At 41.4% G+C, this 27,429-nt stretch overlaps 1 protein-coding gene across 3 annotated transcripts in view; it reads right to left on the bottom strand.

The window, feature by feature from the left end:
- Nucleotides 1-27,429, bottom strand: part of LOC120756363 (BEN domain-containing protein 5-like) — an 887,649-nt gene that overhangs the window by 156,173 nt on the left and 704,047 nt on the right. For all 3 annotated transcript variants that reach the window (XM_040072626.2, XM_040072624.2, XM_040072625.2), the window contains exon 8: nucleotides 25,458-25,572. In XM_040072626.2, the coding sequence (XP_039928560.1) occupies nucleotides 25,458-25,572 (115 nt within the window). The remainder of the gene's footprint in view (nucleotides 1-25,457; nucleotides 25,573-27,429) is intronic.

Raw genomic sequence — 27,429 nt, 5'->3', positions numbered from 1 at the left:
TTGTTGTTGTTTTTTGGGGTTTTTTTGTTATGCCTCAAAAATAGGCCCAAATGGGTGTAAAAGTTGTCAGAAAAATTTATTATTATACTCTTTTCTGAGATGTATAAAAGAATGCAACCATTACTAAAGGGGTGTAACAGCTGAAGAAAAGTGGTGAGGATGAAACACCAGGGAAAACAAAATCTTCTGGTAATTGTTATACAGAAAGACCAGGGAAGAGTTCAGGTGGAAGCTGATCATGGAAGGATTTGGGTTGGAAGAGACCTTAAAGACCATTTAGTTCCAACACCTTTCACTAGACCAGGTTCCTCAAAGCTCCATCCAGCCTGGCCTTGAGCATTTTCAGGGATGGGACATCCACAGCTTTCAATCTCCATTGAAAAGATCATATAATGAAGTCAATTTTAATTAGGCAGCAGAGAACTCAAATGAGGAGGGAAAGTTCCCATGTTATGACTTTTTATCCATGGAGATTTTCAAATCTTGCCTGTAAAAAGCCCTAAATAACCAACACAACACTGAAGTTAGTCCTGCTTTGAGAAACGACTGAAGACCTCCAGAGAGCTACATTAAACACTTTTTCTTCAAAATTCTATGCAAGTCTCAGGCACATGGAAAGTTTCACTTGCTGCTCGTATCTCAGTAGACACCAGAGAACCCCACTGTGGGACAGGTAACCTCACAGGCTCACAGAATTATGTTATGTTTCCTCCTGCATATTCGCAGCCTCCCACAGTTCAGCACCCTTGAGATAAAATCCTATGGCAAAAGTGTACAGTGAATGAGAACATATATGAACGGGAAGCAAAGGAGCAAACAAATTTCAATTTCAAGCTTTCATGGCTTAGCATAAACAAACATGAAACAATTCATCCTCAAAATATAGAGGTGGGAGGGGGGTACTGACATTGTCCTCAAGACACACAGGGAGACTGAGAACGAGGGAGCCTGGAGCAAAGAGAACATTTCAAAAACTGTTTACAGCCTTGGGAGAGAGTTTGAAGCAAAGATGAAACTTTCCTGATCCATTCAGTGAGTCTGCAAAAACAATTCTCTTCATCCACTGCCACCCTCCCAGATTGTCAAAAATAAGCCAGCTCTGTCAAATGTTGTTGTCTTCTTGACAAAGATGAGCTTTTAAAATCTCCATCAAAATTTGGAATGAGTCAATAGATTTTGAAAAAATAAGAACAGCCTAATAACTTTCTAGAGGAAGATGCAGAAATAGCTTCTAAAGAGCTCACACTGAGCTAATTCTCGTTATGATCCTGCAAAGTCTATTTAAATTTTATATTTTCGCCTCTTTTATTTTTCATATATTCATCCTCTGCCTGCATCCAAGCTGATATGGGACTAAAACTCAAAACACTCCTCTGAGACAGTGTCCCATTTCTACACCTTTTAGCAACAGGGAGTGCAGTGATCTTATAGTGAATATGAAGTGATTAGAGAGATGGTTTGCTTCTGTTACAGGTTCTTGTAAGCATTCACTTGAGCTGTGTAAATGGACAAAGGAAGAAAGTTCATCTTCCCAGCTGATCTATCCAATAGCTTGTTGTATCCCACACCATATAAACATCATAAAACAATGATTAACTGTGCACGTTGTGGCGGTTTTAGCACTTACACAATCTCTTCCTCCTGACAGGGCTCAGAAATCAATCCCTCCAGTCACATTCCATGCTGAAAAGTACTTCAGTATTTGGCCAGCAAGAAAGGAAGCTGCACAGCTGAGCTGCTACCTGGTTTGTTCAGGATCTGAGTGCTGTGACTTCCACTGTGCACACAGTTAGTTCTTTGATTTTGGCATCCAGTGCTCCCACCTTTGAGTCGTTCAGAAGTTGGTTCTTGCTGCCTTCTGACAGAAAAATGCAAGGCCCCATCCATGTTTGTAAGGCTCACGAAATGTGATTATTGGAAGCACACAGGGAAAAGAACAATTCCCCACCTTCAGAATCAAACAATTCCTCTACACTGGTTTGACCTAAATGCCTGCCAAGAAAGTTGTGGTATCTCTATCCAAAGCTTAAAAGGAAGAAGTAATAAAATAAACCACAAATGGGTCACTCAGTCCATGCATGGGCTTGAAAAAGAGTGTGGAGGTAAACAAATTCGAGGATGATAAAATTTAAATGGTTCACCTGAAGTCAAAGCCCATGGAAAGAGTCATTTCATGGCCAGGAAAAGAAGAGATGGAAATTACTTTCTCCACTTTAAAAGAGAATTTATTGAAGCCTTGAAGACAAGAACAGAAGCAGAGAAAACAAAAGAAAACAAAACAAAACAGCCCAGAAGAGCTCTGAAAATCCAATCTATCCCATCAGCCTCTGGAAAATGGATAACCTATGCGTGGTATGATTGAATTTCTCTGTTTCATCACCCTAGTGGAAGCATCTTGTATGAAACTCTGGTTTATGAATTGAGTTTTGAGAGGGACCTGGGAGAGCAGGAGTTATACCAATCTAATCAGGATGTGACAAACACATGCATCAAAATGTTGCATTGTCAAGATCCAGAAGCCACTTAATTCCAGAAAGATTTTAAAGTTGAGAAAGCAGCTTTGGCAATAGGATTAGAAATGATGAGAAGGCAGATGAAAATCCAGACGGAGGAAGATAGCACAATTTTTTTTCCTAAAACATCCTTTCAAAAATTAGACCATGTCCCTACATGATTTGTTATTAACTTCTTACACAAACATATGTTTTATTCAAATGAAGGACACAGTTGTCTTCTTCCATTTACTGCACCTTCTTCCTTAGCATATGCTAATGAAGGAATGAAAGATACATGAACTGAGATAAATAACACCATAAAATCCTCTAAACCCCACAGGTTAAAACACCACAAAACATTCTGAGCAAAATATCCAACAAAGCACATTAAATACAAGAATAACATGCAAAAGTCATTGCCACAGAGCAGAGAAATGTGCTAATGCCAATGGCCACAGGACAGGAAGCAAGATTCATGAGACTGATTTGTGATGGCTCCTAAACAAAAGCAGGGCACAAAAATAGCCCATGATTATCAATAACATGAGATCAAATCAGAAAGAATGTGCATTTAAGAGAGATGGCATCAAATGCTTCCTTCAAAAGAAAAAGAACATCACAATCGCTTTGTATTTGCCTGGTCTCAGCTTGCATTTCCTATCTAACTACTGAAGATCGTTTCACGGGATAAGTACAGATTAGCAAAATATTCAAGGTGATTGAATGGATTAGCATTATTGTTTAGCACAATGCAAGGTGATAGGAAAATCCACAGAAAAGAAAGATCTGCTATCTGGACAGCCACTTGAAATTATGCAGCTCACAGGTTGAATTCTTACATTTCTTGTAACATCATCAAGTGTCACAGTGGATGCCTGAAAACATTTCCAACTAAAGAGTGAGATCTAAAGCTGGGGATCTTGAGCAACAGGTGGAACAAGAATTCCTAAGTAAACTGCTATCTTGTTTGTCACACAAATAGAAAATCCATATGCTAGTGCCAGAGGCAAAAGGATCGTGTTCTAACAAACAGCACAAAAACCCCCAAACCCTGAAGAAACATTTCTCTGTAGGAAAAGGATGGGAAAGAAAAAAGAGATTAAATGCATCTAAAAAAGTCAAAATTGCCTTTAAAGGAATTAACTGTGTACTAAATCCCAGCTAGGTAGAAAGCATAAATGCATGCCATCCCCACTATCCTGGCCACTGTGATCATGTCCAGCAGCTTGGGCTGCCCATTTTCCCCACCCTTGTAGAGACACACGCTGTAGCTAACAGATGTACTGATGTGTTATGTTCCCCTCAGGCCCCAAGAATGCAATACCTGATCAAACAGACAGACTCTTTCACGCTGTGACAGGGATATTTGGGTTATTTCTAGGTATCCAACGTTAATAGAGGTCAAACTGTGAACAAATCCACATAACCTGTGACTAGGGATGGAGATTTCGCATTCAGACATTGCAATTAGAAACAGTTTTCTTCGTTTCCAGAACCAAAGACTTTGTACCTCAGGAGCTGTTACCAAATCCCCTAAAATTCAGACATCTCTGCTTTGCTTTTCAGGGAGTTTCTTGAAGCATTTCACAGGCATTAATGGAATGTCCCCCAACGGTTCAGTGAGGCAGGTGCACAGAATTAGTTTCACTTTGCAACTAAGACCGAGGAGCAGAGGGGGATTGAGTGAATCAGCCAAGACCATTCTGCACTTGTCTGACAGAGTCATAAATAGAAATCAGGATTCCACAAAAAAGTAAATAAAGCCTCCCTCCCTGGAATACACAGCAAAATATTTGGTTAATTTTGACTGCATGCATCCTTGCTGGGTTACAGCTGGGAAAGGAAACACCATTGTTCTGACCAAGGTCACTGCCGCAACAAGTCCAGGCAGACCTTTAGCCGTAAACTGTGTGTGCAAACCACATGTCTCCTCACAAGAAATAAATCTGAATATTTAAGATTCAAGATACTGGTATAAGGACTTCAGATATCTTACTAAGCCTTATTTATCAGAAAATAACCCAATTCCAAATTCGCCCCTGTTTTCTCACAGGTAATTATGGAGGCACAACTAAACAGCAAATGACACTCGCCAAGCAGACGCAGATTGCCAGGTTAGCAAAATTACCTTCAGATATGAAAAAACAATTTCCCCTAGGTTGGGACAGGCAAGTTTAACCAAGCTAAGGAAAAAAAAAATTGGTGTTGATGCTCTCTCCAGTGTAGAAGAAGAGCTTAACTGGTCTGTATGGGGAGGTAAATAGGTAAACTCAGAGAGCCTTGCTTGCGCACAAGACACCTTCCCCAATCCACAGAATGCAACATCCAATCTTAACTGAAAAACTTACAAATACATTATTTGGGCTAAAAATTCTGTTTGCTTTTTACTTCTGCTGACAGCTTTGACAAGATGACTATCAGACAGAGGTTCACAGAAGATACAAAGCAGAAAAAAGGCCAATTACCAACTTTTTTCTCCTTCAGAAAAATTTGAAACTGCTTTACAGTAACGAACCATACACAAGCCTATCACTGAAAACTGAAAGGTGGCTTGCACCTGAGCTGATCAGGACAATAATTGGGACAATTCTCAAACAAAAAAAATCCTCTCTCTCCAAATTTGTGTTCATAGCTCTTCTGACTTCCCCACAGCTCCTGATATAAGTCAGGACTTTAATCTGCCAAGGTAGGCTCTTTCTGGACTGTCTGCAGTCATTACTGTGGCCACAGTGCTCAGCAAAGGAGGATCATCAACCTTTGAGACAAAATCTGATATCACAAAAACCTCTTTAGCCCTGTCTGTGTCTTTCTGCACTGTGCCATGCTGCCTGAACTCATGCTTGAGGGCATGAGAAAAAGTTGAGAAACTTTTGAACATAAGAGGTTAAAAAGAGTTCTACATAGAGCAATAGACAGCCCTGGCCAAAATGCAGTCTAGACATTACCTGACACTTGTAGACACAAATGACAGCAAAAGATTTGGATTCACATCACAGGGGGACCGGGGGCATGGGGGAAGACATAAAAGAGCAGTAGATCAGTAATCAATGTAAGAATGTTGGTTTAGTCTGCTGCAGCAGTTCCCATGTTTTTGAACACTTCACTGCTAATCAGATTGACCATTCATGTATGGATATTGAGCCCAAATTAGATCCTAGATACCTGCATCTGGTATGATTACACTTTCTTAGAAGAATAAATTAAAAAAAAAAAAAAAAAAATCCAGAGGGCCTGATCCACAGTCAGTGTAAATTGGTACAAATGTTGACAACTGTATGCGTGGATATCAGTAAATTTACAGCAGATGGAGAGCTGATCTCTGGACTCTTGTTAAGTAGCTTAAGAGAGGCAGGGTAAATCTCACTCCAACCCCAGCCCCAAGTTAACAGGGTTACAGAAATCTGCTTAAATGGCAGCTTAGCCCATTTACTGTGGATGATACAAAATGCCTCCTGGGGACGTCCCACTGACCACAGCCAGCTCTAAGCCACCAGTCTAGAACAGATGACTAACTTTTAGATGGCCAAGACTAAACAAAACTAATCCAACTTGCATCATTCAAAGATGTATTTCAAGTGTAGATGGTATTATACCTACTAAGCAAAGTCCAGAATCTATAGGGCAAGATCTGACAACAAGAAGACAGTCATTCCCTAATCAGGTACACAAAATCCTTCAGGCTTTTCAAAATACTAAAACCCCAAGGGAAATTTTGTCCTCAACCAATTTCAAGTCAAGTTTTACAACCCAATGAGGTGCATCATTTTTTCCACTGAGTTTTTTCGAATGGAGCATCCAAACCTTTGAAATTCTCTCATGGCTCATTTGTACGCATCTCACTGTATACCAGTGAGAGTGGATGAGAGGGATAATTGAAAATGGGACACATGGGCATCAAAACAAGCAAAATGACCCCCTCCTTTCTCTTTTTCCTTTTCTTCTGGTTCACGCTTCTAAATGAAATCCCAGGCTGCCTTCCAACTGCTCCTCGGAGCTGTCACAGAGGAGGAACACGTAGAGAGCACTAAACCGACTGACCTACTTCCATCCTTGGAGCTGCTGTGCCCAAACCCTTCGTTCTGAATTCTATGCACACACACACACACACGTGCACAGCAATTTCCCTGTATGCTCCCACGAGGAACTCTTTCCAACATCCAACCTGAGCTCCTAGAGGAGCTCGCTGCTTCTTCCTGAACAGCTGTTAACCCCATGGCCTCAGTGCTCTCCATAATTAGGTTAACTTTTGGGAGTCTACCCTGTGGGGAAGACAATAGAAGCTTTGGCTCACTGACCCATCTTTTCTTGGATGGATACTGCTCTGTATCTGAGAAGTTTGCGTACAAGTTTCTTTCATCTCTTTTAACAATGCAAGCATGCAAAGCACCGCTACAGAGTGAATAAATCTAAAAGAGCACATTAATAGGTGCAATTCATGCACACAGCAAAAGACCACTGAAAATGAAACCAAGTGGTATCGGAACCTGAGGGTTCTCAAATCCACCCTTCCTCTTTTACAGTTAAAAAAAAAAATTAAAAGAGCTTTGTTACCCTATGTTACTTCTGTGCTACTTATGTCACTTCCTAGAAAGAAGCAGCCACTGTCTTACTGATCTTGGCTGGACTTCAAAGATACAGAAAAGTTAATTGAATGAAATGAGGCTTCCAAAGAAAAACTTTGTGTGAAAAGCTCTTCAACCAAAGATTTACATGCAATTCAAGGAGCCACAATATGGAGTGGCAGCAGCATCCTTAATGCTGTAGAGGAATGCATAATGCTTGGGAGAAAATTTTCCTTTGCTCTTTTTCCTCCAAAATATGTCTTTCTTTTCATTCTCCCCTGCCCCACCTTCAATTTAAAGGTTTATAAAACAAGAAATGTAAAGAAAGCTAATGAAGGTAATATGGAACATTAAACCAAAGATTATTTTTTAATATGGCCACATTATCAGCCCCTGAAAAAGGATAAAGTAAATGTTGTTCCATTTTTATTTCTTGTTATAGCAGTACTCTGACAAAAGTGAATATAATTATTGCAGTTTAAGCTTTGTATCATTCTTCCCATAAGTTTTCTATTTCTGCTTAATGTGGGTTTGTACTGAAGGAAGTCCTGGTCAGCAGAGTGCCAAGTACTGCAAAATACAATTACCTTTTGGGGAGTAGAGCACACTCCTGGGGGAAAGCTTTAGACAGTTATGCAGAACTGGACCAGAAAACTAGCCCAGAAAACTAGCCCAGAAAATTGAACTTCAGGATATCCACATACTATGAAAAGTCAGGGGAGGCTCTTTTTTTTATCTAGGCTGACTTTTTAAAACAATGGACAATTTGATACCAACAAACTTCTACAATCACCCCTATGAGGGAAGAAAACCTTTGGTCTCCACCTGCAAGTCCTCATGAGATGACAGTCTGATATTTGCATTGGCAGCTTGTTTCCCCATTTGAAACATTTATTTTCCTATTTGAAAGCCAAATATTTTTGCCATATCCTCCTCTGCTAAAGTTGTCAACGCCTGCCTTGCCCCTCTGACTGAACATGGGCGTGATGGTGCTGTCTGCTTCCTGCATTAAACAAAATTATCTCCTTTATCTTGTTCTACAAGATACGTTTTCCAGACCTCAGGCAGATCTTTGCATCTCTTTCTCATATCCCAGTTTTGAACCTCCCAAAGCAGAGCCAGGTTTGTTGTCTAGGTGAGAGCCCAAGGTTAGCCCAGTGGCCCAAACAAGCTCTTCCAGTATCTGAGTGTAGTCCCCAATGCTCAGGAGGGTGTCACATAAATAAAAGGTATCTAACACTCACTGCACTCTGTGTTTCCACATCAAATAGTGGCAAACACAGCAGTGGCAGTGGGACATCAGCCAGGGATGAGAAATCAGCACACAAATCACCCCAACACAGACTAATGAGCAAGGAGAGAGAGAGAAGGCCCTTCTCCCCGTTAGCTGTACTCAGAGCAGATTTCAGCTCCTACACTCTGGCTCTGCTCATGCCCAGAGTATCAAATGTCATCATGGTTCTGCTCCTCACAGTCATTCCCAAAGCTCTCCTGTGCTCTGTCTCCTCTCAAGTCAATGATTGCCACAGAAATTTTCACTAATGTTAATCTTCTGTGATTTCCTGCTGGATCAGGTCCTGTCTCCCAGTCATAGGGTACCAAACACTGAATTTCTTGTTAGCAGATTCTGTCCCGTGAAAAGTTGCTGGAATAAAGGGGAACTAGGCACAAGTTACCTTTAAAAATGTGTCCCAGAGTAGCTGCAGTCCAGGTACTCAAATTAAAGCAAGTGTCATTGCTTGAAAGGTAATTGAAATGCCAAAATCAGTATGAGAATTTGTGCTAAGTCCTCTCTCAGGACTACACCAACGCTCGTGATTCAATTAGGTATTACAGCACTAAAGCCAGACCTTCACTCCTAATCTCTGGGCAGAGCATTCAGTATTTTAGAGATAAAAAAAAGCAAATGACAGCACTTTCTTCCTCCTGTATCCTAAAGGCCTGTTCTTCAGCTTTTTTAGAAGATTAGAGGACTGTGACTCCCACTCACTGTAGTTGCAGAGGTGTGCTAGACAGGCGAATGCCCATTTAATTAAACCACCTCTGAAGTTTTTTTTTTCTTGCTTTCTTATTTTAATTCAGGGTAAAGCAAGTTCTAAAAACAACTCAGTGATCTTTTAGGACAACTAGAAGGAGTCTGCAGTGCAGCCTTAAAACATGCAGCTGTTGTTACTTACAGATCTAGTAATTTCTTGCAGGGACACCCCGGATCTCACTTGTAGCATCAACTGCTTCCAGAAATACAACCTCATGTAGAACTACATTCATGTGCTGAAGAAGAATTACAGAGCTAGTTATAGAAACCTGACCTTACCAAAAAGCTGAATTTGGATTCTTTTAATTGATAATCCACAGAAAAGTCCTGTTTAGCAAACAATGTTTTAAAGAAAGGGAACCATCTTAAACTATATACACCAAATATTTCTGCTTTTTTTTTTTTTCTTTTTTCTTTTTCTTAATAAACAGCGCTAGAAACCCAGGATTTCATGATGTTCTTGGGAGAATTGTAACAGTCTCCAGAGAAAATAGAAAAAAAAATAAAAAGAGAGAAAGTACATCAAGGCATAAGTGTATCCTGCAGCTGAACACACTTCTCAGAATTCCATTCCTTATATTCTGTGTGTCCTGAGATGCCCCATCCTGCCCCAAACCAGATCCTCAGCTAACAGGACAGAGGCAGCTGCTCTGGTCCCAACACTGGTGCATTAATGCCTGCAGTCAACCCTTTGGGAAATTTTACTTGCAGCTGGTTTACGCCCACTCTTCCTCTTAGGCTCACTCATGCAAAGGAACAAAATCCAGTGACAGGAGCTGTGGGAGATGAGAAATGCCAAACAGGCCATAAAAGTGTATCAGAAGAGGAAACCTCATCCATCTAAAAATCCACTTGCCCCTCTACTTCATTTACAACACAAATGACTGCAGAGCCTTTCCATGGCACCAGTAAAATGCCACACTCTAAATTCCAAAACCAAACATTTCGAGACCATTTCACTCTCTGATTTGAGAGGTGCTATAAAGGACCTGTAAAATTAAAAGCTGCTAAACACTCTTCATCTGGACTCCAGAAGTCACACATCTCAGGCTCAGCAACTTAAACTTCAGCAGCTGAGGATCACAAATTGCTAACAAAAGCCACAAACTCCCAAATCCAGGGCAGACCTAAAGCCTTCCTCAAGAGTAGAGCAGGAGGTACAGCCAGGTACCTGAGCCACATCCAGCTCCAACAGGATGGAGTAAGAAAGGCACAGGAGCTTGGGAAGGGCACAGAACTGATGGCCAGGCACCATCTTCCCTGGGGTGTTCTGAAAGTAGATTTAAGAGACATGGACTGGTATAAAACAAAGCTATTACTACCAACCAGTTATATTAAAGTAATTCCAACTATGTAAATGACCACTTGGCATTTTCACTGCATTTTGTCATTGGCAGTAATTCTAATTTGCAAGGTAACTTCTTCAGCTATACAGCTTTAGTTAAGATGACCAAAAGCAAAATACTCCGTTCTTGACAGAACTCAGTACTAACTTTCACCTTCACCACTGGTCTAAGTCACATTGAGACCATTTAAAAGCTCAGAGTTTAATACAAGTTATGCCCTCAGATATAGGAAAATACTTTATTGTTTCCAAGGCTAGAGAAAAAAAAACATGGACTGTCTGAGAGATCCATTATTAAGGATGTGGCCACATTCTTTTCTTTGTTCACGACAGCACTCAGTCATGGCCTGTATCCAACTTAAATAATTGTTCTAAATTCCATTTATTAGCCTTTTATTTTACAGGTTAGAGATTGTATCTTTATAATAATAAAAACAAACAAACAAACAAACAAAAAAACTCTTTTTCATGTTTGACCTTAAATAAAGCACCATGTCTATAATGAACTTGTCACCAAGGAACAGGCAGGTGCAAACTATGTCTACTCATGCCAGCAATGGTCAAATGGTCAAAGCTGACTTTTCTCCTGCTTCTGCAGACCTGGAACAATTATAGGGTTTACACAGCTTCAAGTCTGACAGCTTCTGCTTAAGGCAAGTGTTCAGGGAGGCATCAGCAAAGTTAAATGGATTTTCTGAGGAAGTATAACATTTTATTTTGTGATGTTTCTTCCTTACCCTATTAAGCTTACATGATACCAAACCACAAACCCCCTCTGCACTGCACAGTTGAAAGAAAAAGCCTCTAGCTTTCATTGATTCTAATGGAATTTGTCATTTGAAAGGAAGAAATTCTCCCCAGAACTCATAGAATACTTCAATTAGATGGAATGACTTAGTTTATATGCACTATGTCCAATTTTTCCAGTCAAATAATCCTTTAACTCTAAGAAAGACCAAGAAATCATTTGGCATATGGGCTTATTGCAAAAGAAAACTATGAGCCCTACACAATAGTTTGAAAATCATACATTTTCAATCCAGAAAGAGGTTACTGTGATCATGTTTGCTGATCTAGCATTCACACACAAGGACCTTTTTTGAAGCCATTTTCATTCACAGAAAAATGAACCACCCCACCAAAAAAAACCCAAAAAACCCAAACCAATAAAATACAAGAAACCAAACAAAACCCCAGAGAGATATTTTAAGCAATTTTTTTTTTTTTTTCAAACAAAAGAAGTCAATCAGGGAAAATACAACCATGTCCCTTTAAAGACTGGAGTCTCCCTTTCTTAAGAAGCTGTTTCAAGACATTCAGCTCTGCCATGCCCTCCCCTATTGCAATGAAAAGTACCTTTCCTGTAACTCCATGTTTATGTTCCTCATGTATGTACTCAGAGCACAGACCAATGGGTTCCCACCGCTCGGCCCCAGATCTTTCATTCCCTTGCTGCTCTCTGCTAAACTAAACAAAGCTCCTCCTAAGCTCAAACTAAGCTTGTTCTATGACAAGACTAGGACTGTTTCATCATAGAACAGTTTTTCCAAAACTCTTCTAGCTGGTCTTTAGCACAGGACAAACCTGTGCCAAACACAATGCGCTTGTCTAACTGGCTTTTGGAAAGCTGAATTTTTGAATATTCTGGGCAGTAAGCAATTATTTGAGATAGATCCAAGAAACACAGAGGAAAACTGAATGATTAGATGGACCCAAACCCCCAGGATTCTAAGAAACAGAATATTTTTTCATACTTGAATCAGAAATAAGTCTTAGGTAAATTCATTGTTCAAAGTAATTTGCTTGTCTGATCAAGCAAGCTGTGGTTGTCTCCTTCTCCAGCTTCAAGATTAAAAGAAAAAAAAAAAACAAACCCTCATTTCTTGACTCAGTTCTTCTAAGGTAGCAGTCATTTGACTTCCATGGGAATTTATGAATCCTCAGCTGTGTTGTTGCTGCTAACAAGAGCTGACAGTTAAATGCATTTCATTAACAGAAACTCGAATGAGAATGACAAAACTTTAGCAGATCAGATCTGTAATTGAAAAGGTGACCAACGTAAGGAGGAAGAACTGTCTGCCAGGATTGCACTCGCCTCTCACCCACACTGATAACAGCGTTATCTCCTCCTGCTTGTGGCCTGTCGCTCTCCTACACGAGTTAGCGCAGCATCAGCAAGATGGAGATGTCAAGAACAAATCCATGCCAGCACCAGCTCTCCTTGCACATCAAGAGCAGGAGCAAAAGTAAGGCCGACTGGAAGAACTAAAACCAAAGAGTTTTCCCAGCTGAAAATGTACGGAGGATTAGCAAAGGCAGAGCAGAAAGTAAAGAAGGCTGACAGGCAGTTTGTTAATTGATTCTTTTCAAACTTGGAAGAGCAGGCAGAAGATCCAAGGACAACTGCTGGGGTACAAAACTTGCTGGGAGTGCTTTCATGGGATATATATTCTCACTGTGTAGCTTCCTCCCTAGCAAGCACTGCCAAAAGATTGGCTGGGCCTTGAACATCTGTGGATTTTCAAAACCTACTGAACAAACCTATCTCCAGATGCACAAAACAACAATTTAATCCAGATGTAAAACAATGGGTAGAACCATTATACTGCTCAGCTGCAGCAGAATAACAGCAATTGTGCAGCTAGAATGTACTTGATGATTGAACTGGGAGCTGAGTAGAGCTCCACAGTTTTTCCCAAGGAGTAAAGAAGAGGAGAACATCTAAAAGTAATCTATTCTGAAGAAACACACCTTTTGGGTCAACCATCCTTTTCAAATGTATTTTGTCACTGAAAGCTCCTTCCTTGGGTTCACCAAATTTAGAGTAGTCCTACTCTCAGTTGATACATGAAGGTAATTCAGCCTGATTGTATAGTTTGCTATTGTGTTCCCTTTCACTGACCAGAGGGGGAAAAGGAAACGTAAAAGAGGGAAAAAACCGACCACTATTCATCCTATTATATTTAGTGCTCTGTCTTCCCCTACTATAACAGCTTGCTTGATTGCCTTGTCCCCCTGCTGTGCCATACTCTTAGCTCTGAAAGCACTTTGGGAGAGTGAGGATCATTTATGATATACTTATATAGTACCTAGCAGAACAGGATTATGGCTTCTGGTCAGCACAGCGGTGTCAACCCATTATTGACCATCTCAGCATTCAGGCTCCCTTGCTGACCTATTTCTATTCAAACTAATGTACAAAGTCTGTCATTAACAATGCAAAATACAACCAGTCCGAGAGGCTTTGGCCACTTCTGTGATATCCTTCTTTTGGTTCTTGGGAGTGCCAAAGATACAACCTTACTGTAAACTCTTCCATGATGCACCTCGCTCGCTGCTTTGCAGAAGATCAAATCACAGCTCAGCCTACTCTAAGAGTAGAGATTGGTCTTGTAAACAAGAAAAACTCATTCTTTCATTCAGCTGTTACCTGGAGAACCACAGGCAAGACCCCTGCATCCTTTTCTTTCCCTGGCCATGATGTAGAGGCACCTTAGAGGGGTCAGGCTTTTCCAAGCTTCAGCTGAGCTGGCAGAGTAAACACTGCACTGGGTGTTGGGACGCTCCAGTCCTTTGCCAGCATTTGGATGCCAGAATGGCAGTGATAAAGGGAGGGGGCAGCTAAACCCACCCCCACCCACCACAGCAACATTCCAGTGTTGTTAGAAATCCAGCTGTTCTCTACAAACTGACAGGATTTATTGTTCCTATTCTGGTTAAAGAGACAGAAACTCCCCTTCCCTATCCATTATCATTATCTAATCTCTCCAGCACGTCAGCTCCGTGGCAATGGCAGTAAGGAGAGGCAGAGCAGCATTAGCATTCCAGGCACAGGCAGCACATGAGGCAGCAGGTTTATGATCTGTACAGCCCAAGATCAGCACGGCTCTCCCCTGAGGAGCTGCATGCTAAGTCACCTGCACCTCCAGCAATGTCCATCCTTCCTGGCCTGAGATGGGGCAAGGAGGCACAATCCCTGTCCCACTCACACAGGCAGAGACAGACAATGCTTTTGTGGCTGGATGCCGCATGTCCAGAAATCCCACCATCCCCTTTTGTAAATGTTTTGGGATCCCAACTCCTCCCTGTTGGCAGAGAGTTCTTCCTCCAGCTCCCGGGCACCAACCAGGCAAAGCCATCAGCTGTCCCTCAGCTGTCACATCTCCCTGCTCCCAGCCCACCCCGACATCTCCCCTCTGCCTGGCCCCAGGAGGGGCAGAGGAGGAATCTGCTGTGAGATTAATTGATCCCTCTGCCATGTCAGCATAGCTATGATGGCTTCTGTATTTATAGGGAGCAGAGAGAAAAGGGGTTTGTGGAGAGTTTTTCACCATGGGTACATAGCAGTGGCATGGAAACAGCTCATTTTCAGCTTCTGACACCAAAAAGCCAATGTTTCCTTAAATGGATGTACCAAGTCCCCAGTTTATTACCAAATAGTATAAATAATCGTTTGCTGCTATTAGGAAATAATAATCCTAAAAAAGAGATCATATAGACATGGTAGCTTTTGAACACACCAAAACCCATTCCAAGAAATCACTGTCTGCCACTGTCTTTCATTTCCAAGAGCCCCAGGATCACTGCACAACAGCCACCTACAATTTATGCTCTGGCTTCAGAATTGCTTTATGTCCATCCACCCAAGCTGCCACAAAAAAAGGGATCCCTCTCTGCTCATTCCTCTCTTCTGTCTGGATCCCACTTTTCCCGCTGCACTGGGAGACAAGTGAGAACTGTTTTGCAGGTTGGTTTTCTGTGGGATCAGTATTTTTCTAGCTTACAGCACTGCCACACAAGCACCAGTCCTAGCAAAAAGGAGATGGCAGGGATGCACAGCCAGGAGGGAAAACAGAGCAGAACTGCCCCTCTGGGTAACCGGAACACATTTTCCTGAGCTTAAAGCAGATGTGGAACAGCATTCTCCCAACTCTCTGAGCTTCAGCAGAAAAGCATTGTGTACTAGTAGCTAAAGTTTTCTTTACAACCACAACCTAAATTTTCAAATGAGCACCAGGACTAGTTTTCAAGAGCTCGACACCTTGCAAGCTCCTTAAACTCAATATTTAAACATGTTTCCTTTGTGACACTTCCCCTATGAGAATTAAGCCAAGAAAAATGGTTTCTTCTCCAAACAGAAAATGAAACATCACAACTCTGAACCACTTAGAGATGCTTCACAAGGCACTTCCAAACCACAAAGAGATTGCAGTGTCTGGGAGTTAATGTGCTGACCAAGACATGAGTGAAAGCTTTGGGCAGGTATCTGCCTTTACACTCCTCAGAAGTGCTGCACATCCTCATATTCTTTAATCTTGTTTTATTAATACAATATTGGTTTAGATAACAAATGCCTATTATTTAGCTTTGTCTCAGGATTGTTTTGACGTTACACGACGCTGCCCTTAGGACCAATATTATAAATTAAACAGCAGGCTGCCATCATTTTAAGTGCTGCAGTTTTAAAAATAAAAAAATAAAAGAACAGCTGTCACCTAGGAAAAAAAAAAAACAACAGAAGTGGAACCTAAACAAACATTCCCTTAGGCTGCAATTGTTTTTCCTAATAACTTGGATGGTATTTCCCCCTCCCCACCCACACAGTTGAAATAGGAAGACAGGACTTTTCTACTGCCAGTTGATAAATTCTTTCCAAATTTAGAGTATTGAACCCCTCTCTTGTATAGGATTATAACTATATTATTATATTATATATAATTATGGCTACAAGGAAAGAGGGTCTTGCAGAGATCATGGGAGTGATCAGCAGTTGCTGGCGATCTTGTGAAATGGGTACAACTTAAAAAAATTCCAGGATGTCTGTCCAGAAAGGTCTTTGGGAAAAGTCAATCCCTCTACTGTCTGCTCTGGCAGCTGGTGAATCTGTGTAGGTGAACAGATATTGCCAAAATGGGAGAGTGAAAGTGAGAAAATATTGAAAAAAATTCTGAGATGCTGCTTAGAGTGGAAGAGTCTGAAACTGGGATACACACTAATCACAAGCTGGGCCTTCCTGTGTCCACAGAAAACAGGCAAAACACCTTCCTCACTCTTCCTCTCTAGGCTGCTCACCCAGAAGGGCAGTAGGTGCTGTCATGAAGGCAGAATTTGACCTCTAATTGGTAATTTCTAGAGTTAAGGAAAAAAATTCCCCTCTTGACTTGCAGTTTCCATTTTTCACTTAATTGCTGCAAAGACAATCCCTGCTGGCACAAACAAGCACTGGAGTGTAACCTGTAAAGCTAAAATACAGAATTAGCCTGTCTCTGCTCCATGCACCAGCTGAGAGAGGGGTTTCAGCTCTTTGAGAGTCACAGAATCATAGAACAGTTCAGGCTGGAAGGGACCTTTTAAAGGCATCTAGTCCAACTGCTCTGCAAAGAGCAGGGTGATTTTTAACTAGATCAGGTTGCTCAGAGCCCTGTCCAACCTGGCCTTGAAAGTTTTCAGGGACAAGGCTTTTACCACCTCTTCAGGGAACCTGTGCCTGTGTTTCACCACCCTCACCCTAAAATTTTTTTCATTATATCCAGTGTGAATCTACTTTCCTTTGTTTTAAGCCCATCACCAGTTGTTTTGTTGCTACGGGCCCTGCTAAAAAGCCTGTTCCCACCTCTTTATAAGCCCCCTTGAAGTTTTGAAAGGCAGCAATAAGGTCCCCAAGCCTTCTCCAGGAATTCAGGAACTACTGCCAGCTACTTAAGTGACTCTGTATTCCTCACCAGGAGTCAGGACAGAGACATCTCTTCCAAAGTAACTCCTGAAGATGGGGTAGAATGGAGGATGCAGAATGTTCCTAGGGAAAAACTCAACTTTATAACTAGAGCTTGGACAACTTCAAGGACAGCTTGAATCCCTGTTTATAGCCTCAACAGTGTGGATATCCTCAGGGATGGATGCAGCTCCTTCTTGCCAGGACAGGAGAACAGAGGGTTGGAGTGGAGCTCAATCTCATCAACACTCCAGGGTCTGGGGTTTGCTCCCAGGTGTGTTGAGAACTCCCTGATGCTGCTGGCAAGGCAAACACAGCACAAAGTCAGCAGGGTTCCCACTGAGCTCCCCAGCTGCTCTTGCCTTCTGCAAGGAGCCACACCTTTGTCTTGGGCCAGTAACTGTGTTAGGGAGGGAAAACCAAACAAGGGTCAGGGCAGGAGGGGAGGAAAGCCCAGAGAGAATCAACGCATGCTCCTGAGTCACAGTGCTCATTGCAAGCGCCACTTGTGGGCACCTCCCTGAGCTGGACGTTCTGCAAAGCGAGAGCACCGCAAATCTTGTCTGGGGGAACGGAGGAGACAAACAGGAACTGGAATGGGGGTTGTCCCCACTGGTGACGCCTACACCTTATCACAGACCTTCTCCTCTTGGGAGAAGCACCCAAAGGACATCCCTCCTGCCCTTTGCCACTGCACCAACACTCCCCTCTCTCAAGGGTAAACCAAAACAAAGATCCACAGCATGTTTGCAGAAGTTTACTAAGTTATTGGCAAAATTAGAAACACAATAAAAAAAAAACCCAAATAAAACACAAAAGCAAAGCAAGGCAGCCAACCCAAAGGAAAAACCCACTGGAGAATTTGGTCCTTTGTTTGCTGCTATGAACATAACTCCAGCCACCAGAGATACAAGCCAGATTTATAGAGGAAATTAAAAAAGAGAAGAACGCCAAATACATTTAGTTACTTAACTGAAAGTAAATCTAAGAAACCCAGATGGGATTATTCAGACCTAAGATCAGCTATTCAGAGAGAAGAGAAAGGAAACAAATATTTCAACCAAACTGATTTTAATACCCCTGTTAATTACAAATATATTCTGAAATATAAAGATATGCAAAAGAAATAAAGTCAGTGAAGGTCAAGAATAGGCTCCTACACCAACTTACAGAAATGTGCCATAAATGGCACTTAGGTACAAAACTTTGATTCACTTGGCTGGGATTCATGAGCTGGGTGCTTATTCTCTGCATAATGGCTCAAAGGTAATAATCACAAATGGTGCTATTTAAATGGAAAATAAATAGCCCTGTCTCTTTAAGGACATCGTGTCTCATTCTCAGTGGAATAGTGGCGGCTATAAAAAAAGCTATGATTTCAGTATTTCTTGTTATGACTTCTCTCCCCGCTTGTCTAAAAATAAAAGGCTACTCTGTAGTTCCAGATCAATCTAACTAAAAGAGAAGAATTCTCTTACAAAAACAAAATAGCAGCTCTGACACTAGTTAGGTATTCATCACATGTGGAAATGGCCCATAATGCTGCCTTCAAACCTTTCCAACAAGTTGTATTAAATTAGGTTGGGTTGGGATTTTTTTTTTTCCTTGTACCAAAAGCAAAATAAATATAGCTTTATTTAATGCTACTAAAATGTTCAGATTCAACTGGAACCCCAAGGCATGTGGCTTTGTTGTTAAAGCACATATACTGACTCTATTGATTGGTGCAGTCCTCTGTGCAAGAGAATTTGTCACATCAATAGCAACTGAAAAATACTCGGGAGCTGTAATATGGTTTAAATGAGCAGTTACCACATCAATATAAAGAGCATTTCCACGGCAGTAGATAGGAACCCTTTTGCAAACCTGGTATTTGTTTTAAGATAAAGGTTGACAACTTTTTTTTTTTACAAGTGAGATTTTTTTAAGTAATGTGAGCAAAGCAGCAACCCCTGTAGTCATCCTGTGGTGACAGGATCACTCTCTGGGCAATAAAAGCCATGATGGACCGAAAATTTTCAGGTAGGAGAGGAATGGCAGTGCTACAACCAGGTGATATAAGGGCCAGAGATAACTCTGCTGCTCTCTGGGCTTTTCCATTGCTGCTGCCCGGGGCACACCTGGGTCACAGCTGTGCATCCAGCCCTGAATTTGCTTCCCAGAGTCCCAGCCTGGCACAATATATGAGCTGGGACATGCTGGATGTGAGAGGAAGACACAAGAGAAGCTTCCTGACCCATCTTCAATGCCCAGCAAGGGCTGGGGGAGGAGAAAGCTTCTACCGTGCTTCTACCTCTCCTCCAACCTCTTGGGAGAAGGTGATACATGGAAATGGCCATTCCCAGCTGATATCAGATGTGATCTAGGCAGGCTCAGAGGGACACTCACTGGCCTCAGTAACATGCAATCTAAATTAAAAAGTCAAGCAAGGTGTAAGAGGGACTGTAGAGGGGAAGTGCAGGAAGCATTCTGCACCATGGCTGCATTGGTGGATCCTGGGCTTGTGGGGTCTGACACACATGGCTGGGCTCCCAGACCTCCCCAAGGAGTGCAGCCTCTGCTTTGGTCACAACTGAATAGGAAAAAAATAAAAATAGGAAATGCACAGCAAGGAATAAACCTCCATTTCATGGGCTGGAGAAATCCCTGGTTTTCAGTAATGAGAAATAGTTCTGTGTTTTCTGAGGAGGGAGCATGCTTCTCCTGGCTCGTTGTGTTTATAGAGTATAATCCTCTCTCAGCCACATCCCTCCTTCACTTGGGTTAAAGCACAAGGGGCGTTCTTGTCCTTCAGGCAAAAAATCCCACTAAAGGACGACGAGAAGTGGCATGTGCAGCAAGTTTTGAGTAAGATGAGAAATTTCACACTATCCTGATATCTTCTGGGTAACTGCTTATTTTATGATGACTAATAGGCAATTACTATGGTAATACTGCAATACAACATGTGTGAGGTTTGGAAATGAGAAATTATAGGTAACTACTTTGGACTCATTTCTATGGTAACAAAAAGTAATTGTCATTAAATACCAGTTATATTGCTGCTGTACCTGGTAATTATAGATTTTTTTATGCCCAGTAACATAAATAAAACCAATAAATTTATTCAAAAGGTCCATGATTGTTTACTTATATGTTGCTATATAGAATACACAATGACAAACACCTAATTAGGAAAAATAAACTCCATTGAGAACTTCATCTTGTCATCTGAGATGGATACTCTGTTTTTCAGTTTAAGGAAATGCATGAATTTCACATGTATTAAATGAAGTTAAGGGGGGGGGGGGGGGAAAAGCCTTCTCTGCCAGAAAAATAGGTGAAAAATAATGAAAAGAAAAGCAAATGATTGTCTGCATGTGTGGAGCTGTGTATTACAACTAAATAAGTGATAGTAAGAACCACCTGGCATATCCAGTCCCCCTAAAAGGGACATAAATAATAAAATAATTTGTATAAAGTCCACACGTGCCTTTACTGTTAAAGAACCCTTATGAATTACATGTGAACATGTAATTTTAGACTCTTTCTAGAGTCACAGAAATAAAGTCCAGAAAAACATGTTTGGGATAATCTTGAAATATTTCACCTGATCCAAAGCCTCAATTTCTGATTTTATTTCAAATCTTTCAAAAGGAATGTTTAGAAAAGGTCACTTTTAAACAAATTGTGCCATTAACAAACAAAAATGAAAGACTGTCCTCTATATGAATAATTTAAAATGTTTCTCAAGCTTTCTCTTCTTTTCACATGGAACAGTTTGCTAAATTTGACTCTCTTCTACAAACTATTTAAGTCTTTACAAAACTACATTTGAGACAAAAATACACCTTTTGCTCAAAACATGAAATCCCAACACAGCTTTCATATGGACACTGACACTGTTTATGGTGAATTTGGTGTTCCAGTCTGGGTAGGGCTGGTCTCCTTTCAGTCCAACAAATTAATTTGTTAACCCCTTACACAAGTAAGAAGTAAGGACTGTGTTGAGTTCAAAAACATTGTCGCTGATAGTGAAATGAGAAAGGATTGGAATCAGTGCACCCTCTCCTCCCCACTCCCGCAAATTCTTTCAGTCCCTACAATCTAGGCTAGAAGGACACAGCAGTGGTGGTATTTCAGAACATTTCAGCTAATTCATGGCTTTAATTTATCCAAGGCTGATACTGTCACAGATCCCCCAGAGAAGGAACACAGAAAAGTCAAGGAATGGGAACACTCACTGGGTCATGAGGCAGAGCCTTGAGGACACGGTCAGGATATTCCATCTGCCTTGTCATGGCATTTCTGGGATACCTCAGTGAAGAGCTTCCCAGACTAAGCAACACATCCCTTTTGGTGCCAGTGTAGGATTTTGCCTCTGAAAGGTGAGGCTGACAAATTGGAACTAATCTAAGACAGTGTGGTACAGTCATCTTGCCTGCAGGGACACATTTCAGCATTCAGCTGCGGAATGCCAGCTTAAGAACAAATCCTCGATAAAGGAAAGTTCAGGCCAAGCCTGGGGATGCACGACTTTTAAATCAAAAACACTTTTTTTTTTCTCTCTTAGTCTACCCCCCTCCTCCCTGGGGATGGCAATATGATAATGTTGTATTGCAAACAGAGGGAGAAAAGTCGAGAAATCTCTCTTCCATTGCACTCGTTTTCCTTCATTTCCTAAAGCTGTTTCACAGCTCAATCCATCAGAGAGGGTGAGATCAGTGTTAGGGAGAAACTCACAAATATTTTTATTTTTGTGCCACGTTTTTTTTAAATAAAGCAAAAGATCAAGTCATGCACTACCCCCAGCAAAAAGGGTCTTTGTATTCAGGTGAGAGCTGAGGACAAGCTGTCAGCTAGAAATGGGAGTGAAAACTGAAGACTCTCTGTTTTACTTGGGTTAAACAATGACATCTTCCTGGGCAATTTAATGAACAAGCCCATGCAGCATATCATCTATACACTGTAATTGCAAAGCTAGTTACACTTAGAAGTGTAATAATACCACGCTTTAAAGACTTCAAGAAAAGAGTGAAGCCTGTCTTCCTGTTTTGGGGGAAAGACTCTGCATCTTTGGCCCCAGTGAGCAGCAGGTACCTATCATATTCTCTATTTCAGGAGGAGCTGTGAACATTCATGCAGCAAGAAAAGGACTTTGAGGGGGTTTTTTCCACTGAAAAAAAGTTTAAGGAAAAAAACCCACAACTTTTGTTCAAATTGTGTATAGACTTTCTAAATATTCTGAATTAAAGGAGCTGCCTAATCACCCCTGTACATCCCACAAGGCACCTTATCTTTTCATTCCTAATTGTATAGGTCCACACATTCTTAAACTCTTGCATAAAATTGAATAAATCAGTGAAGTTTAGCATCCCATTTCCATGCATCCTGATGCACTGAGCTCTGACATTCATTTCCAAGGCCATTTTTTTTAGAGCCACCTGAATATACATGCAACATATAAACAACTTTCCTCACAGGTGAGTTTGTGGTTTATAGTCGCAGTACTAAACTCACTTGTTGCTGGTGATGAGCATTTCACCACATCCAAGTCACAGCCACTGCTCATTTTTTCTTTTCTCTTGAGAATGAGCTCCAGTTTGTGGCAATTCTTGGTGGCATCATTGCAAATTTGGGTTAAGCTCCTAAACCTCAGTTCATAACAACAAAGGAAGGAGGATTTTGGAGGAGAGCACAGGGCTCATGCCCTCAGTCAGTCCTGCATCCACAAAAATGGCAATGAACAAAATTTCACCAGCTAGCTGTTTCCATATCAGCCTGGCTTAGTGCGTGGTTGGTTCCTGTCCTGATGTCAGGATGGGATGGACTGGTTCTCCTTTCTCCAGGAGCTGCTGACACACTCAGGCTCCTAATGGTGCCCACTGTGCCTGGGGTTCCAGAGGACAGCCAAGTGCATCCAACAGTGCACTTTGCCACTTGTGCAAGGCTGTGCACCAGTGGGGTAAAAGAAAAACCTCTCTCACACTGGCAGGAGATCAATTTACAAACTCAAGCATGAGGTTTAATTACCCATTTCATTATCTTAGCTTGCATAGCTCTGAATGTGAACCTTCAGTGAACCAAAGAAATAGTCACCAGCTGCTGCTTTGAGAGAGAGGGAGATAACAGGAAGAAGTTCAAATGCCTAAAACTGCTCTTGCTGCATGTGGCATCCGTTTGCAAAAGCAGGGGGTTATCCCCAGCCAAGAGATCTGTGTTAGACCCCACTACGTGGAAGACTTCTGAAAGTCCTATTTATGTGCTAATCCGAACAAAGACCAAAAGAGATGAAGCAGAGTTTTCCAGCCAATCGCCGAGAAGCCCCAGAGTTAAATTTTCAAATACGAGCAAGTGATCCTTAGAGATTTTTTTAGAAATTCATCCAGTAGATTCAAGAAAATAAATTGTGATGTGCTTGTGGATTTTGTATTAGCGGGAAATAAGGTGTTTGCTGTAAATTATTCACTCAGCACTAGTTAACTGCAATGCTAGCACATTACTAGGCTTTTTAATATTCTTCTCAAGATAATAAGTAACATTTTGCTTATTATCCTTGTTTTTAAAGTTATTAGTTACATTAGGCCATTTGTAAATACAGTGAAGGATTGCAAGTAAATCAAATGTTTTTTCAACTAGCTCATTAAAATTCTCTTTAGTTCAGGAGGGTTGAAAATCCTGCATACCATGGAAAGTTAAACCAAGAGTACACCATCAAGCTCAGCAATTCCAAATTAATTCACATGCCCTTTCCCACTACCTGGGTTCCCAAAAGGCTTTTCAAGTTCTGAGCCATATGAATGCCTATAAAAAGCTGCATGTCTCTCAAAAACTATAAATAACAGTGCAGGGCAAGTGAACTTATGGGGAAAACAAAAGCTGTTTAATTGCTACTGGAGTTTGCTTATGTGCAAGGCACCCGGAAGAGAGTGTTGTAGTGTCAGATTCTAGAGCCATTTGGGGGCTTTATTCCTGTATGGTGACACATTCTGATAAATTCCTGGTGCTGTCAGACGCCATCAGTGCAGTGTCACCATCTGATTTGGGATTTGCCAAGAGCTGGGTGAGTATCACTGCAAGGACATCACCTATTTTCGAAGTTCCACTTCGTGCACACAGAACCACTGTTGAAATCACCCCCACAGCTCCCTGCTGCTCCAGTTTGACAACGAGCAAAGAAAAGGAGGGATAAGGAGCAGAGGTATCAGTGTCATCAATGCTGGAGAAGACCTCTAAAACCACTGAGGTCCAGCCATTATACCATGCTAAACCATGTCCCTAAGCACCACATCCACACATTTATCACTTCCAGGGAAAGTGATTCCACCACTGCCTTGGGCAGCCTGTTCCAATGCCTGACCGCCCTTTGAGTAAAGATTTTTTTTTCCCAATACTTAATCTAAAACTCCCCTGGCACAACTTGAGGCTGTTTCCTCAACAAAGAGCTGCCAGCAGCCCCATTTTCTGCACCTTCTGTCTCCTTCCTCAGTGTCTCCTCACCCATACAATAACCCAGCCTTATTCTGCTTAGCAATGCAACACCTAATTAGATCACAGCTCAAGGTAGCCTGGCTACAAAGTGGATTGTGTTATTTAGTCTTGCACGGTAAGCAAAACCACATGCAGTATATTTCATTTCTCAGGGGCTTCTCCTGAGAACTGTGTGGCACATGTAATTGCCCCCACAAACAAATCATCAGCTAATCAACTGCTTTTCATTATCATCTCCAGCAGCACATTTATTTTGTAAATAAATGCATTAAGAGAAAAACAATTTTAGGGAAAACAAAAGATTGTCTGAATACGATCTCAGCAGAGGAGGTGGTAAAGTAGTAATTCAAATACTAAAATGGAGCGAAATTAGCATAGGGTGGAATGATTATTCCATTCCATGTATCCCTATCTATTACAGTACAATAACACAGCGAAATCTGTGACTTTAATGGATGATCTGGGTAGTTTAAGGGAGCTGTGATTGACTGACACATTTACATAGGGGCTGATGAGCAGCATAATGAGTGCCTTTATGAAACACAGCTAGGGTCTAACTCTAAGCTGACATTAACTCCCACACCTAGAGGAGGCTCGTAGAGCAGGTACCCTGCTGTCTTAGAGAGTTGCTCTCTGCCTCCTGAAGCAAAAAAATTGCTATTTTCCCCTTTCATAGGTGGGAATTTCAGGCAACACAGAGCCAAGTGAGAATCTCCAGTTTAAGAGGTATGAATTGAAACAGTTCAATTGAATAAATTGAAACAAGCCATACAAGATTCAATGACAAAACAGTACAAGGCAAATATAACAATACACAGATTCATTCCCCACACCATACCTGTAATTTCCCAGGTAAACTCCATCAGGATTGAGCATGGGGGCGATCTTGAAGACCAGGTGGTCTCTCAGCACTTTTGCAATCGGATGGTGGCTCACGAGGAAATCAATTATACCTGAGAAAAAAATTTAAAAAGGAATTTGAAGAGGGGGATCTATGACATCAATGATCTCCAGACATCTACCTGAAATTTCACATATAAAATATTAGAATGATGATTTCTCCTGCTTCCTGGCTCTGCTCCTGCTTCCATCAAAACAATCACATAGCACCTGATACCTGCTTAAAACTCCAGGAACTTTAAGGAGAAATACCCTAATCTGGCCTCATAATGCAAGTACATCACGGCTGCATTACCAGGCACTGTCAAGTGTCCACAGAGGGAGAAGTTACTGCTCATCAGCTGAGCCACGATAACAAAACCTTTCTGCTCCTGAGAGGAGAAATGAAGATACCCCTCACACCCAGCCTGCCCAGGGCTCACACTCCAGCTCACCTTGTGAGTGGAAATTTGTTGAGATGAGACATCTCCTGTTACCCTGGTTTTTCTGAGTTTCTTTATTAGCCTTTTGATTTTCATAAATGGAGTCAGATCTTTTAGTTACTCTAGAATATTATAGCAGTTTTCTACCTTTCCCACAGAAGTAATATAAACAAATCCTTTGTTTTTCATTCTCTGTCTTTTGTTTGCATATTTCTAACCTGAAAACAATTGTAACTGACAATTCGTCTGGCCACTGAGGCTGAGGGGTGGAAACCCCAAAAAAACCAATCTTCTGCTAGACCCAGAAATGTATAAAAAGTAAAAGAATAAACAAAGGGGCGCTCTTCTCTCCGCTCTTTCAGCTGGGAGCTGGATCAGAGGAACCTCTGCAAAAATCTCTTGTCTGCGTGTGATTTCTTTGTGTGTCTCGGTGACAATCTCCAATTCACTCCAGCATACACCCAGACCCTTGATGTGTGAACACAGATTTCAGATCATGTGCATGCATAAAGAGGTGTAAAATGCCTCAGATGAATTGGGAGAGTTGCATAACATGTGCACTGGGAACAGGAATGTTTTGCCACTGGTGGACTGGAATTTATAAGGTCATATTCTTCACTTCTTTTACACTCATAAAAACCAGGGGTAACTGCACCTCATCAGCTCCTTTAATGTGGAACCCAGGCAAGTGATGGGGAAGCAGATCCTAAATGCAATTCCTCAGGTCACATCACAGCACCAGAGCTCCTTCCTCTTGGCCTCGTGCTCGGGGAGCTGCTGAACACTGCCTCAGCCCAGGGTTGGTGCTGGGGCAGGAATCTGGATGTTAAATTCGCTGTTCATCCCACCACTGAGATTGTACTGACAGAAATGGCTTCCAGGGAATTAATGTTGAGATAAATTGAGTTCCTGTGTAATCTCAGGACACCCACAGATAGGTCCTGACAATTTGCTATTTATTGTAAGGTCCATCCTGTGAAGCAGGAACCATTTACTGAATTTCCCCAGAATAAATCAATCACTCCGGTCTAGTAGAAGGATAAAATTAAGCAGAGAAAAATTAAGGCTGCTCATCAGTAAAATTTCAGTAATGGTGAGCTCTATTAGAGTGTGGAATTGTCTCTCCAGGGTAAGAGTGGAATCCCATCATCAGAAACATTTAACACTGGACAGGGCAAAGCTACAACAAGAAACAACTCAGCATAGAAGGGATGGCCTGGGCTAACTAGCTGACTTCAGACCTGATTTTTAGTGATTCAAAGTATCAAAAAACCCTTAAACCCCAAGTTCATGCCAGGTTAAATGCACTTGTTTACAGCTCGGCTGAAACATACATTAAAGATGAGACCAAAATCTCACATTCTGCTTGACTCTTTCATTTAACTAATTTCTTAAGGCCCACTTTGCATTTCAAATACGAGAAAGTCTGAACCTAGGCTTCTGCTAGAATGAATTCTGAGGCACATGGAGAAAGATGAGGCTTCTGAA

This window comes from Hirundo rustica, chromosome 9, assembly GCF_015227805.2.
Source record: "Hirundo rustica isolate bHirRus1 chromosome 9, bHirRus1.pri.v3, whole genome shotgun sequence".
Taxonomy (NCBI): Eukaryota; Metazoa; Chordata; class Aves; order Passeriformes; family Hirundinidae; genus Hirundo; species Hirundo rustica.
Note: the sequence above shows the minus strand (reverse complement) of the source record. Positions and strands in the feature narration are given on the sequence as shown.